This window comes from Tachypleus tridentatus, chromosome 12 (assembly GCF_004210375.1).
Source record: "Tachypleus tridentatus isolate NWPU-2018 chromosome 12, ASM421037v1, whole genome shotgun sequence".
Lineage (NCBI taxonomy): Eukaryota > Metazoa > Arthropoda > Merostomata > Xiphosura > Limulidae > Tachypleus > Tachypleus tridentatus.
This window is the reverse complement of record NC_134836.1, coordinates 136,450,870-136,466,865: the sequence shown is the minus strand read 5'-3', so window position 1 is coordinate 136,466,865 and position 15,996 is coordinate 136,450,870. Positions and strand designations below refer to the sequence as shown.

At 35.1% G+C, this 15,996-nt stretch overlaps 1 protein-coding gene across 2 annotated transcripts in view; it reads left to right on the top strand.

The window, feature by feature from the left end:
* Nucleotides 1-8,247: 8,247 nt before the first annotated feature.
* Nucleotides 8,248-15,996, top strand: part of LOC143234814 (sushi, von Willebrand factor type A, EGF and pentraxin domain-containing protein 1-like) — a 91,499-nt gene continuing 83,750 nt past the window's right edge. The window contains exons 1-4 of one of the 2 annotated variants that reach the window (XR_013018811.1): nucleotides 8,248-8,380; nucleotides 8,764-8,787; nucleotides 10,391-10,567; nucleotides 14,820-14,999. Coding sequence is in view for 1 of the 2 variants with exons in the window: in XM_076472455.1 (XP_076328570.1) it covers nucleotides 8,329-8,338; nucleotides 8,764-8,787; nucleotides 10,391-10,567; nucleotides 14,820-14,999 (391 nt within the window). In the remaining variant the exon portion in view is untranslated. The remainder of the gene's footprint in view (nucleotides 8,381-8,763; nucleotides 8,788-10,390; nucleotides 10,568-14,819; nucleotides 15,000-15,996) is intronic. The other variant, XM_076472455.1, reaches the window with a different exon arrangement.

Here is a 15,996-nt window from a genome sequence, read left to right as displayed (position 1 = left end):
ATCAATACTACTGGCTGGTTGTCTTTACTTTGGTCAATATGTCAGTATTAAGGTGGGTTCCACCTGAATACTGGGGGGTCTCTTACCTCGTTGCTTAGATCACATGTGTATAATGTACAGGATGCAATATTCTGTTCCATGATGTTTATGTTTTATAGATGGATATTGTTTAACTACAATAACAAACACATTCTGTTAAACCAGTGAACATTTAACAAGTATTTAATTTAATGATTATTCACAGTAGTACTAAACCGATGAACATTTAACAAGTAATTAATTTAATGATTATTCACAGTGGTACTAAACCGATGAACATTTAACAAGTAACTAATTTAATGATTATTCACAGTGGTACTAAACCGAGGAACATTTAACAAGTAACTACTTTAATGATTATTCACAGTGGTACTAAACCGAGGAACATTTAACAAGTAACTAATTTAATGATTATTCACAGTGGTACTAAACCGAGGAACATTTAACAAGTAACTAATTTAATGATTATTCACAGTGGTACTAAAGCGATGAACATTTAACAAGTAACTAATTTAATGATTATTCACAGTTGTACTGTTGAGTTTCTTAAACTGTTTTTTTAATTGTTTAACTGTTATTTGAAAAATCAATAGACAAGGCTGATGGGAAAACAAATTATACTGTTGTTATCTGCAAGTCAAGTTGTAACAACTTTAACATAGATGGCTTTAAAGTTGTAATCAGGGAAAACCAGTTTTTATGGTTCTATTCTTAAGTGTCTTCTGATTGGAAAAATGCTGTTGCATTTCATTTTCATCAACCAGCTATTTAAAACGTTCTAAACTGATATATCATAACGGAACCTAGTCATAACGAGATCAACCAGCGATTTATAACATTCTAAACTGACATATCATAACGGAACCTAGTCATAATGAGTGTAACAACTAATATATACGATTTGGGAATATGGCGCCATTTTCTTCAATTCGTATATTGCAAATACTCTAACATTTTGCAAGAATTTTTAATTTTTAAAATATTATTTATTTAGTGTAACTGAATCGTACAAATCTACAAGTAAAATTACATTTATTAAAATCTAAAAGGTAATGGTATCAAGTGAACCAGTTCGTTAATGATATGATTATGTAGCTGCTATGCTAAAGTTCACAGGGTTTGTTCACATGAGGTTATGCGTACACATAATGTATCTGTTACCAGGTAGGGGAAACAATGAAGCCAAATGTCAGGTTTATATATACACGTTCACATGAGGTTATGTGTACACGTAATGTATATGTTACCAGGTAGAGGAAACAATGAAGCCAAATGTCAGGTTTATATATACACGTTCACATGGGGTTATGCGTACACATAATGTATCTGTTACCAGGTAGAGGAAACAATGAAGCCAAATGTCAGGTTTATATATACACGTTCACATGGGGTTATGCGTACACATAATGTATCTGTTACCAGGTAGAGGAAACAATGAAGCCAAATGTCAGGTTTATATATACACGTTCACATGGGGTTATGCGTACACATAATGTATCTGTTACCAGGTAGAGGAAACAATGAAGCCAAATGTCAGGTTTATATATACAGTCATGTGAACAAGTTAGGACACCCTATGACAACCTGTGTATATATGTAACAATTTTGGATAAATAGATATTTAATCTCAACTGTAACAATACTGAGATATTATAGGAATATAACTAAATTAAAACTGAAGAAAAGACTTTTCAAGATCTTCTGTAAAATGTAATGCTACAAAAATGCATATTCTAACTGAGGAAAAAGTAAGGACACCCCCACATTTATTCCCACTTAAAATGGCTCAACTCACACACAGGTGTATCACACCAGGTGCACGTGATTAGAAGATCGTTACTCATTATTGTGAATGAGGCTTGCCCTATTTAAACCTCAGACATTTAGTTTGGTGTGCTCCTGACTGTTGAAGTGAGAGCGAGCACCATGGTGAGAGCAAAAGAGCTGTCTGAGGCCTTAAGAAAGAAAATTGTAGCAGCTTATGAGTCTGGTAAGGGATTTAAAAAGATCTCAAAAGATTTTGAAACCATCCATTCCACTGTCCGGAAAATAGTCAACAAGTGGAGGGCTTTCAAAAAACTGCCAACATGCCCAGGTCTGGTCGTTCAAGCAAGTTCACCCCGAGAGCAGACCGCAAGATGCAAAAACCCTAAAATGTCATCACGGGACCTACAGTAGGCTCTGGCTACTGTTGATGTGAAAGTGCATGCCTCTACAATCAGAAAGAGACTGCACAAGTGTAACTTGCATGGGAGGTGTGCAAGGAAGAAACCTTTGCTCTCTAAGAGAAACATCAAGGCCAGACTGAAGTTTGCCAGAGAGAATGTAGAGAAAGACCAGGACTTCTGGAATAATGTTCTTTGGACAGATGAGTCTAAAACTGAATTATTTGGACACCAGAACAGAGGACATGTTTGGCATAAACCAATTACATCATTCCAGGAAAAGAACCTCATACCAACTGTGAAGCATGAAGGTGGAAGTGTCATGGTTTGGGGCTGCTTTGCTGCAGCAGGACCTGGACAGCTCACAATCATAGAATCCACCATGCATTCTACTGTGTATCAGAGGGTATTTGAGGATCATGTGAGACCATCTGTTAGAAAATTAAAGCTGAAGCAGAACTGTACCCTGCAACACAACAATGATCCACAACATACCAGTAAATCCACCAAGGACTGGCTGAAAACTAAGAAATGGAGAGTCCTGGAATGGCCGAGTCAAAGCCCAGATCTTAAACCTATTGAGATGCTGTGGGGTGACTTGAAATGGGCTGTACATGCAAGAAATTTCTCCAATATCTCACAGCTGACAGAATTCTGCATTGAGGAGTGGGGTAAACTTTCTTCAGACCGATGTCAGAGACTGGTAGATGGCTACAAGAAGCGTCTGACTGCAATTATTTCAGCTAAAGAGAGTAACACTAGTTATTAGGGGGTAGGGTGTCCAAACTTTTTCCTCAGTTAGAATATGCATTTTTGTAGAATTACATTTACAGAAGATCTTCAAAAGTCTTTTCTTCAGTTGTAATTGTGTAGTTATATTCCTATAATCTCTCATTATTGGTAAAATTGAGATTAAATATCTATATATCCAGAAACATTACAAAAATACACAGGCTTTCATAGGGTGTCTTATTTTTTCACATGACTGTATGTCTCTGTCACCTTGATACTGAGTTATTCTCGTTTCTTCGTACATGTTTGGCGTTATAAAGTTGAAGATTATACCACGTTTTATCTATATCGAATATGCGTTGTCTGGCATGACTAATACCGCCGACCTAAGCTTACCTATATCTACAACAGCACTGCACCAGGAGCCCACTTGAAATAAAAATATATCTCAGAACGGCTGGTACGAGTATTAACACTTTTACTATTAAAGCAGAGAACAACGTGTCCACCTTCATCTTCAGGTTAAATCTCTGGAAATTCACTCTTTGTTAAAATTTAATTCAAAAGCAGAAAGTAGAATTAGAGTCATGTACGATTTTAAACAGTTATGTTGTTAAACGTGTTGACACAAACGTTTACTTTTATAAATAATCTACTGTAAACTTATAGAATTTAATTCAAATCTCCATGATACATTAGTTATGTGTTTATGTTACCTAGTTTGTGGATAACAGTGGCTTCCATTAAAGAAGACACTCAAACTTGATGTTAAAAATTATGTTCACTAAGTTATCCAACAATCTATAAACAATTTTCGTACATAAGTTTCACACAGTCTTTTCTTCTAGTAAAATCTGAAAATACATTTCTAGTAGCCAACAACAACAATGAACATACACTCACTTGGATCTCAACACGTGTGTTTCGACAACTGCCAGTTGCTATCTTCTGAACTTAGTTTCATCAAGGATTTTCTCTTCTATAGTGAGAACCATTACATAATTTATGTAACAAACATTGGTGTTTTGTTAAAAACAACCAATCAAAAAGTATTTAAGACAAACTGGTATTTCATGGATAAGAATAATTCAGTAATATGTAAAACAAATGACATTTATTTAATGAGAATAATTCAGTAATATGTAAAACAAATGACATTTATTTAATGAGAATAATTCAGTAATATGTAAAACAAATGACATGTATTTAATGGTTTAGGTAACGAAGGTTACCATTTAACTGAAACACATTCAATGCTTTGCCGTTGGTGTTATAAATACTGCCTTCCACAGACACACCTAAAATACTTTACTGTTATAGTTATAAGTACTGCCTTTTACGGACACACCTTTAATACTTTATTGTTAGAACTATAAGTAATGCTTTTCACAGACACACCTTTAATGTGCATTGATATATACTAATTAATATCCAAGTCCTGATATACACTAATTAAGACCAGAATCCTGATATACACTAATTAATATCCAAGTCCTGATATACACTAATTAAGACCAGAATCCTGATATACACTAATTAAGACCAGAATCCTGGTATATACTAATTAATATCAGAGTCCTGATATACACTAATTAAGACCAGAATCCTGATATACACTAATTAATATCAGAGTCCTGATATATACTAATTAATATCAGAGTCCTGATATACACTAATTAATATCAGAGTCCTGATATACACTAATTAAGACCATAGTCCTGATATATACTAATTAATGTCAGAGTCCTAATATACACTAATTAAGTTCAGAGTCTGGTTAGCTGGAAGTTAATCTGCCATGAGAAATATGGTAATGTTCTGATCTGCTTGTGTCAGTTAAGTTTGGTATCATCGGATACTATATACCATCTCAGAGTGGGAGAGATTGGTCTTTGACATACCACACGGTATGTTGTGAAAGAAACAATGCTTTTCTAGAAAGTCTAGTACATGTTAATAAAGATTTCATTTTATTTAGTGTATTTTGTTTGTTTGCTTTTATTTTAAAAGAATGTTCACCCTTTATGAACGGGTGATTGAAGACTTAAGAAATATTTAATATATTGTTCTGATACCATTTCAAATACATATAGGTAAGAGGGCAAAAGTGACGATAGCTGTGTGGAGCTCGTTCGAATTGCGAAACCATTTTACTAAGATTTACAAAAAAAGGACAACAGAGAGAGCAAGAGATTCAGTTTGTATTAAGTTATTAATGATTTAAGGAAAAACTTTTTTTATGTTATAAGCAGATAAAATGAAATTAAAAGATGTAATGTGTGTGTTTATTTTATAGAAAAACTACATTGAACTATCTGCTGGATTTACCAAGAGGAATTGAACCTCTGATTGTAGTTTTGTTAGTCCGAAGAGTTACCGTTGTTCCACCGTGGGACTGAAATAAATGAAGGTATAGAAAGAAAAATAAAATCAAAAAATGTAAATTAATTTGTTTTTGAATATATTCTAATATAATTAATTAATATAATTTATTCTAATATATGTAATTTTATACATTGTTTTGAATTTCGCGCACAGCTACACGAGGGATTATTTGTACTAGCCGTCCCTAATTTAGCAGTGTAAGACTAGAGGGAAGGCAGCGAGCCATCACCCCCATCGCCAACTGTTTTACCAACGAATAGTGGGATTAATCATAACATTATAACGCCCACACAGTTGAAAGGATGAGTACGTATGGTGTGACCTTCAAATTGCAAGTCAAGCGCCCTAACCACCTGACCATACCGGGCCCTGCAATATGTCATCAACAATTACGCATTTCAGGCTGTTTGTTCCATACGGTCTATTCATAAAATACATCATCTGTAGGTTTCTTTGATATTGGACTGTTGAATTGAGCACTGAGGAATGATCATCTTTGCACACTATATAGATTATGGAAAGCGTGAAGGGAGTAGGGTGAGTTTTAAACGTGACAGGCTTACGACGATTCCTTTTGTTATTGGAACTATGATACAGGAAAATTTTCAAGATGCTTGGTCGTCAAAAAGAGCATGACCAGATGTAGCGACATAGATTTTAATGGTGTGATGAGACTTCAAAATTATTTTAACATAATGTACTCAACCTCTGTGGATTATGCTCGTTTTATCAGAGATAGTGGCTTTTAAATGGAACGTTTAGTTTCCTGGATTTTTTGTGACAAAAACTTACAATTTACAGGAAAGTTTTATTCCAGAAGATACGTTAGTTTGTAATTTACAGATTGAATGGAATGATTTAAAATAATGTCCATACTTCAAATGTTTTTAGAGCAACACATAAATTCAACAGAATTTCTTTTATCTTATAGTAATAAAGCTGTACCTTTATGAGTTCCTAAAGATCCCAAGGGTTATAGTTCATAAATATTTGTTACCTGCTATATCTTAGGATTTATAACGTTCAAAATTGTAATTTGATACCTGCGACGGACAAAGCACAAAAATAAACAATAGCAACCAGATTTAAAACTCGGATCCTCAGTGGCACAGCGGTATGCCTGAGGTCTTAGAACGCTTGAAACCGGGTTTCGATACCGTGGTGGGCAGCCCACAGATAGCGCTTCCTGTAGCTTTGTACTTAACTTCAAACAAACATTTCAAAACTCGGCGTTTATCAGTAACTTTAAAGACATTTGAGAAAAAAAATAGCAAATTTTAGTCTGGGTTGATTGCGAGTAAAATAATTTCTGTAACTTGTTAGAAGATTCATTTTTTAGCCGCGGCATAACAGCTCACAGAATGGCTCTGAGTTTTTCAAATACAAAGATTTAGTTCAAAACTTCAACCTCTCTTGAAAGGTTTGAGATCTAATAATAATTTTGAACTCAAGAAATTAAACCTTTTGATTCATGCATTTGGCCATGACCAAGGTTTCGTAAATTAATTTACCATTATCCTGCCTAAAAGAATTTTAATTTGAGGGTAGGTCTTGGAGATCCTTATAAATAATAAAATCGAACCAAGTGTGCACGCGCCCCGTACCAAAGTATAGGTGTCGCTATAAAATATAGGTAATAAAAAAGAAAATAAAGTATCGTAAATTAATTTACGATTATCCTGCCTAAAAGAATTTCAAGTGCCACGACTATTGATGAAGCTTGACACTTTAGTTTAGGAAGTTATTCCTATGAGTTATTTGGAGCATAACAGTGTTCTGCTTTGAGGGTTATATGGTAAATTAATGATTAATGATCCAGTTTATATATAAACTAACTTTGTAGCGAATGATGAAAACGTTTTTATTGTAGCGTAGCTTAGGTTTATTAAACATAGAACTGTAATGAACCAATAGCGTAGCTTAGATTTATTAAACATAGTACTGTAATGAAACTATAACATATCATAGTGGTATATCACAACATAACATATAAAACTAGTAAGAGCAGGACTCCTTTCGTACTTAAACTGACTCTATAAATTGAGTTTAGTTTTATAAAAGTTAGGAAAATGGAAGTAAAAACTTGTTGAAGCAAATCTTATATTTGTATTTCTCACAGCTGTAACAATAATATTTAAAATATGTGTTAGGAAGTCCTGTCGTTTTGTGAGACGTTTTGACACAAGTTGTCACTGGCATGTAACAATTATATAACTGTGTAATTTCTCTTGAAAACTTTCTTACATTAGAAAGACAGATCGTTGCCTTAAGAAGAAAATTCTATCTGGTATCTTACTGAGACTCTAACACTAAAAATCTGATGTCGATACCCGAAATGAGCAGAATAAACTTATTGCGTAGTTTGTGTTCAATGGAAACAATGGCAGCTGTCTAGTTAGAAGATGAAGCTTTGACATTCGTTTATTACGAAGGTGGGGGAAAGTCACCCGAATGTTTTCATTAATAGGTGTAAGTAAGGGGAATTTTTGAAGGTTGTTCACTGAAGCGGTTGGATCCGAATACATCAGGTTCGTCGAATTAATGAATATAAATTCAACTGATTCTCATATAGAAATTGAATGAATGTTACAAGTTTTAATGGAAACAAAGTATGAACAGAGAAAGCTACACATTAGGCAATATTGTATGAAAGGGCGACATAAGGTTGTGTGGCGATGTGCCAGAGTGCACATTATGACAAACCACCTTGACATTATTTACCGGCCTGATAATTTTACACCAGAAACTCACATTGTTGCGTTTATTTAGCGGAAATTTATGTTGTGAATTATGGTTTTTCACGGAAGAACTCAGCAGTAAACATAGCTGAGCGGAAACCGTGCTTTTAGTGAGGGCAATTCATGTCGAGAATGTTTTCCTTTTTTTTTTTTGGAAATTGTTGGCTGTTCTTAAACAATATTTCCACAAAGTAGCTGCACACTAGAAGCGAGTCATGGACTTTCAGAACTAACTTGTCGTCCTAGTAAATTTATATCAAAGTTGCTGGATGATGAAGGGTACTATAGTTTGGTTCACTGTTTTATTCATCGGGTTTCTGTGTGGGTTAAGTTTGATATTTTATTATGATTAACACCTCTCTTTTTAGAACATAGACTCTTTCAAACAGAAGCAATTTAATACAAAGCAGTAGCAATATATTTTTTTCCAATTTTCTGTATTAATTGTTGAAGATAAACAAATTAGGATAGTTCTGTTGTTGAGTTAAATAATTGTTGAAGATAAACAAGCTAAGATAGTTCTGTTGAGTTGAATAATTGTTAAAGATAAACAAACTAAGATAGTTCTATTGTTGAGTTGAATAACTGTTGAAGATAAACTAAGATAGTTCTGTTGAGTTGAATAACTGTTGAAGATAAACTAAGATAGTTCTGTTGAGTTGAATAGATATGCAAATTTTAAAACATACTTTTAAACTTTTCAGCTGTTCCTGGACAATGTCAAGAAGGTAAGTAAACTGGACATTTATAAAGTTGACTTTATCCATTAAAACTTATTATTCAAAACATCTCGCAGGTTCACACGTGAATCAGGAGTTTTTATTTGTTCTTACATGTTGTGATAATGAGACACGTTTTCTTATAAAACCCACGTTTCAAATTTTATAAAACATTTATTGTAAGGCCACAAAAAGAAAGAGTATTTAGATTTCTGCTTATTTTACACTCAGACAGCAACAAACAGACATAAACAAGGAAACAAAACTACACACACTAATCGAAACAAGGCCTAGTTACCTGTATATAGAGATAATTAGCTGTTTTGACTTGCAATCAATCTATTTATAAATACAACATAAACCTTTATAATTTTACTCTGTTAATAAAACCCTGCTTCAACGGCTAAAGGGACTGATCCACCAGTAGGCCTAGGTTCAGTTCTGCAATCATAGTATTGACTTGATGCCTGTCAATAAGCTAATGATAAGATATACGACATCACATTCATTACATTAATCATATATTCCTAATACCACATTCATTAAATTAATGATAGATATATAATATCACAGTTATTAAACTAATGTTCCAATTTATAACAGTGTACTCCCTTTCATTTTGTGTCCTTTCTTAATATAACTATAAATACGCAAGAATTTCATATCATCAGTAACTATTCATCGGTAAAAGAATAACCCAAGAGATGGCAGTGGATGGTGATGACTAGCTGCCCTCCCTCTAGTCTTACACTGTGAAATTAGGTACGGCTAGCACAGATAGCCCTTGTGTAGCTTTACGCGAAATCCAAAACCAAACCAGGAAGAGTGTCTTCTATACTAGTATTGTGAAACCGTAAGATAACCATTGATCCAAAACCAAACCAGGAAGAGTGTCTTCTATACTAGTATTGTGAAACCGTAAGATAACCATTGATCCAAAACTAAACCAGGAAGAGTGTCTTCTATACTAGTATTGTGAAACCGTAAGATAACCATTGATCCAAAACTAAACCAGGAAGAGTGTCTTCTGTACTAGTATTGTGAAACCGTGAGATAACCATTGATCCAAAACTAAACCAGGAAGAGTGTCTTCTATACTAGTATTGTGAAACCGTAAGATAACCATTGATCCAAAACTAAACCAGGAAGAGTGTCTTCTGTACTAGTATTGTGAAACCGTGAGATAACCATTGATCCAAAACTAAACCAGGAAGAGTGTCTTCTGTACTAGTATTGTGAAACCGTGAGATAACCATTGATCCAAAACCAAACCAGGAAGAGTGTCTTCTATACTAGTATTGTGAAACCGTAAGATAACCATTGATCCAAAACCAAACCAGGAAGAGTGTCTTCTATACTAGTATTGTGAAACCGTAAGATAACCATTGATCCAAAAGAAAATGTAACGAAAATTAAATATTCAGTGAATTATACAAAGAGAAGATTGTTTTTTATTCATTCATTATTATTGTTATTACAGTGGTTTCAGAGAAAGTAAATTGATTTGTTATTTCATTCGTTAAATTTCAAACTTCCTTAGTAACACTCTGAAAACACAGAAAGTGATTATTCAAATATAAGTCTACAAATGTTTTGTGCCTGTTATTATCAGCTGAGTGTCCAGTACTCTCTGCTCCTGACCATGGGAAGGTAGCAGGTTTTTGTGCCTCCGCTGTGCTGGGAGATTACTGCAGTTTCAGCTGTGATGCTGGCTATCAACTAAATGGGGCGGAAGAACTTCAGTGTCTGGAGTCAGGGGAGTGGTCTGGAGTAGTGCCATCCTGTGCCTGTGAGTAACTATAGGTTTTAATATTGTAACAACAAGAGAAGAATGGTCTAGAATAGTGCCATCCTGTGCCTGTGAGTAACTATAGGTTTTAATATTGTACCAACAAGAGAAGAATGGTCTGGAATAGTGCCATCCTGTGTCTGTGAGTAACTATACGTTTTAATATTGTAACAACAAGAGAAGAATGGCCTGGAATAGTGCCATCCTGTGCCTGTCAGTAACTATAGGTTTTAATATTGTACCAACAAGAGAAGAATGGTCTGGAATAGTGCCATCCTGTGCCTGTGAGTAACTATAGATTTTAATATTGTACCAACAAGAGAAAAATGGTCTGGAATAGTGCCATCCTGTGCCTGTGAGTAACTATAGTTTTAATATTGTACCAACAAGAGAAGAATGGTCTGGAATAGTGCCATCCTGTGCCTGTGAGTAACTATAGGTTTTAATATTGTACCAACAAGAGAAGAATGGTCTGGAATAGTGCCAACCTGTGCCTGTGAGTAACTTTTGATTTTAATACTGTAACAACGAGAGAAGAATGGTCAGGAGTAGTGCCATCCTGTGCCTGTGAGTAACAATAAATCTTAATATTGTAAAAACAAGAGATGAATTGTTAAGAGTAGTGACATCTTGTGTCTGTGTCAGTAACAACAGGTTTTAATATTGTAACAACAAGAGAAGAATGGTCTGGAGTAGTGACGTCTTCTGTGTGTGTGAGTAACAATGGGTTTTAATATTGTAACAACAAGAGAAGAATGGTCTGTAGTAGTGACATCTTGTGTGTGTGAATAACAATAAATTTTAATATTATAACAACAAGAGAAGAATCGTCTGTAGTAGTGACATCTTGTGTCTGTGTCAGTAACAACAGGTTTTAATATCGTAACTACAAGAGAAGAATGGTCTGGATTAGTGACGTCTTGTGTGTGTGTGTGTGAGTGACAATAGGTTTCAATAGTGTAATAACGAGAGAAGAATGGTCTGGAGTAGTGACATCTTGTGTGTGTGTGAGTGACAATGGGTTTTAATACTGTAACTACAAGAGAAGAATGGTCTGGAGTAGTGACATCTTGTGTGTGTGTGAGTGACAATAGTTTTCAATACTGTAACAACGAAAGAAGAATGGTCTGGAGTAGTGACATCTTGTGTGTTATGTGAGTGACAATAGGTTTCAATACTGTAATAACGAGAGAAGAATGGTCTGGAGTAGTGACATCTTGTGTGTGTGTGTGTGAGTGACAATAGGTTTCAATACTGTAACTACAAGAGAAGAATGGTCTGGAGTAGTGATATCTTGAGTGTGTGTGAGTGACAATAGGTTTTAATACTGTAACTACAAGAGAAGAATGGTCTGGAGTAGTGACATCTTGTGTGTGTGTGAGTTACAATAGGTTTTAATACTGTAACTACAAGAGAAGAATGGTCTGGAGTAGTGACGTCTTGTGTGTGTGTGTGAGTGACAATAGGTTTCAATACTGTAACTACAAGAGAAGAATGGTCTAGAATAGTGACGTCTTTTGTGTGTGTGAGCAACAATAGGTTTCAATACTGTAGCTACAAGAGAAGAATGGTCTGGAGTAGTGACATCTTGTGTGTGTGTGAGTGACAATAGGTTTCAATACTGTAACTACAAGAGAAGAATGGTCTAGAATAGTGACATCTTGTGTGTGTGTGAGTGACAATAGGTTTCAATACTGTAACTACAAGAGAAGAATGGTCTAGAATAGTGACGTCTTTTGTGTGTGTGAGCAACAATAGGTTTCAATACTGTAGCTACAAGAGAAGAATGGTCTGGAGTAGTGACGTATTTTGTATGTTTGAGTAACGATAGGTTTCAATACTATAACTACAAGAGAAGAATTGTCTGGAGTAGTGGCGTCTTGTGTGTGTGTGAGTAACAATAGGTTTCAATACTGTAATAAAGAGAGAAGAATGGTCTGGAGTAGTGACATCTTGTGTGTGTGTGAGTGACAATAGGTTTCAATACTGTAACAACGAAAGAAGAATGGTCTGGAGAAGTGACATCTTGTGTGTGTGTGAGTGACAATAGGTTTCAATACTGTAATAACGAGAGAAGAATGGTCTGGAGTAGTGACGTCTTGTGTGTCTGTGTGAGTGACAATAGGTTTCAATACTGTAATAACGAGAGAAGAATGGTTTGGAGTAGTGACATCTTGTGTGTGTGTGAGTGACAATAGGTTTCAATACTGTAATAACGAGAGAAGAATGGTTTGGAGTAGTGACATCTTGTGTGTGTGTGAGTAACAATAGGTTTCAATACTGTAATAACGAGAGAAGAATGGTCTGGAGTAGTGACGTCTTGTGTGTGTGTGTGAGTGACAATAGGTTTCAATACTGTAATAACGAGAGAAGAATAGTCTGGAGTAGTGACGTCTTGTGTGCGTGTGAGTGACAATAGGTTTTAATACTGTAATAACGAGAGAAGAATGGTTTGGAGTAGTGACGTCTTGTGTGTGTGTGAGCAACAATAGGTTTCAATACTGTAATAACGAGAGAAGAATAGTCTGGAGTAGTGACGTCTTGTGTGCGTGTGAGTGACAATAGGTTTTAATACTGTAATAACGAGAGAAGAATGGTTTGGAGTAGTGACGTCTTGTGTGTGTGTGAGCAACAATAGGTTTCAATACTGTAGCTACAAGAGAAGAATGGTCTGGAGTAGTGACGTCTTTTGTATGTTTGAGTAACGATAGGTTTCAATACTATAACTACAAGAGAAGAATGGTCTGGAGTAGTGGCGTTTTGTGTGTGTGTGAGTAACAATAGGTTTCAATACTATAACTACAAGAGAAGAATGGTCTGGAGTAGTGACGCCTTTTGTATGTTTGAGTAACAATAGGTTTCAATACTGTAACTACAAGAGAAGAATTGTCTGGAGTAGTGGCGTCTTGTGTGTGTGTGAGGAACAATAGGATTCAATACTGTAATAAAGAGAGAAGAATGGTCTGGAGTAGTGACATCTTGTGTGTGTGTGAGTGACAATAGGTTTCAATACTGTAACAACGAAAGAAGAATGGTCTGGAGTAGTGACATCTTGTGTGTGTGTGAGTGACAATAGGTTTCAATACTGTAATAACGAGAGAAGAATGGTTTGGAGTAGTGACATCTTGTGTGTGTGTGAGTAACAATAGGTTTCAATACTGTAATAACGAGAGAAGAATGGTCTGGAGTAGTGACGTCTTGTGTGTGTGTGTGAGTGACAATAGGTTTCAATACTGTAACTACAAGAGAAGAATGGTCTAGAGTAGTGACGTCTTTTGTGTGTGTGAGCAACAATAGGTTTCAATACTGTAGCTACAAGAGAAGAATGGTCTGGAGTAGTGACGTCTTTTGTGTGTGTGAGCAACAATAGGTTTCAATACTATAACTACAAGAGAAGAATGGTCTGGAGTAGTGACGCCTTTTGTATGTTTGAGTGACAATAGGTTTCAATACTGTAACTACAAGAGAAGAATTGTCTGGAGTAGTGGCGTTTTGTGTATGTTTGTGTAACAATAGGTTTTAATACTGTAGCTACAAGAGAAGAATGGTCTGGAGTAGTGACATCTTGTGTGTGTGTGAGTGACAATAGGTTTAATTACTGTAACTACAAGAGAAGAATGGTCTGGAGTAGTGACATATTGTGTGTGTGTGAGTGACAATAGGTTTAATTACTGTAACTACAAGAGAAGAATGGTCTGGAGTAGTGACATATTGTGTGTGTGTGAGTGACAATAGGTTTAATTACTGTAACTACAAGAGAAGAATGGTCTGGAGTGGTGACGTCTTTTGTGTGTGTGAGCAACAATAGGTTTCAATACTGTAACTACAAGAGAAGAATGGTCTAGAGTAGTGACGTCTTGTGTGTGTATATGTGTTTAATTATGGCTTCTAATACTGTAAGAACAGAGAACCTATCTATTTTAAGAGTTAAAATGTTAGTTGAATCTAAAACCAGATATAATTAATCTATATATGAACAGTCTTCTACAAATTTTGTTTTTAGCTTTAGTTCGATACTGTTAGCAGTAATTAATTAATTAATCGTTATAGGATTAATAAATAACGCTAAAAATTAAGTTTTAACATCTGTCGTAGATTGAATACAGTTAACCCATTATGTATATTATGTTTAACCGACAAACACAAGAATAAAACCCGTTTAAGAACGCAATACATTTGATGTTTTAAAGAAATATTGGAGTGTCTGTAAGTTTATTTTCTAGATTTCTGAATGAACTATTTTTGTTAACAGCTTTGTCGTGTCCCCCACTTTCTGGTCTTTCCCACGGAAATGTGTCTGGGTCTTGTACATCTGCTGTAGCCGGCAGTACATGTAATTTTACCTGTGACACTGGCTACCAACTGGAAGGAGAAGGAGTTCTTGAATGTCTGGAATCAGGAGAGTGGTCATCAGGAAAACCATCTTGCCGAGGTAAGTGTATGTGTATGTGCTGCACAGTTTTCATAGCTGAAAGTCCCAGCATACACTGTAACATACAAAACATTTTTCATTCTGCATGACGTACAGGAGTGCAAAGGTTTTCGAACACTAATTTTGACACAGAAGTTGCATCCGATGACTTGGCTGGTATGTTTTTATATGGAACAGCATGAATACCTGTTCTATTCTTCAGCTGCTTAAGGTAGATGAAGTTTAGACGAGAGGTAATACCAAAACTTTATCTTGATGAATTCATATCTTGTTCATCTTCTTTCTGGATGAAGATGTTTCTTGATAAGATGATATAATGCCTGAGATGTATGGATGTATTTTCCAACTAGTCTCTGCTGATTCTCATGTGTTAAAAGAAACTTGCTTTTCTTTATCTGACTGAGTACAACTTATTACAGGTCTTTTTCTAGATGTGCTGGCACATCATGCTGATTCATATTTCTTTGGTTTCTAATGAGAGTAAGTAAGAAAAACCCCATTGTTAAAATTCTAAATTCCCACACTAAACATATCTTTATAAATTAAATATTTTCTGTCAGAAAGAGTTGTGATATGCCCTTTTGAAAAGCAAGTAATTTTCAATGACATCACGTGACCTTCGTACTTCAAACAATATCTAATGCTGTCACTGCGAATCTCACGTGACTTACTGATTTATGTATCCCGTATAATACAACCATGTATAAACTATATTCGAACAATACCTACAATTTTTTAACATTGGTAATTTCCCAAGCTGGGCATAATTATCTCTGGTGCTAAACTAGAGTTTTCACTGAATTTTTATCTCGCCAATAATTTTGTTAAAATATTATTTTATGAATTTTCTCGGAAACCAATACTTCGTGAATTTTTCACGTCAAACTATCTTGTTCTAATCAGAAGTAATGCCTGAAGTAAAAGAGAAATTCACGTGGACACCAATTGAGAACCATCTAACTGTTGATAAAAACACAGTACACTTATTGAAAGCCCC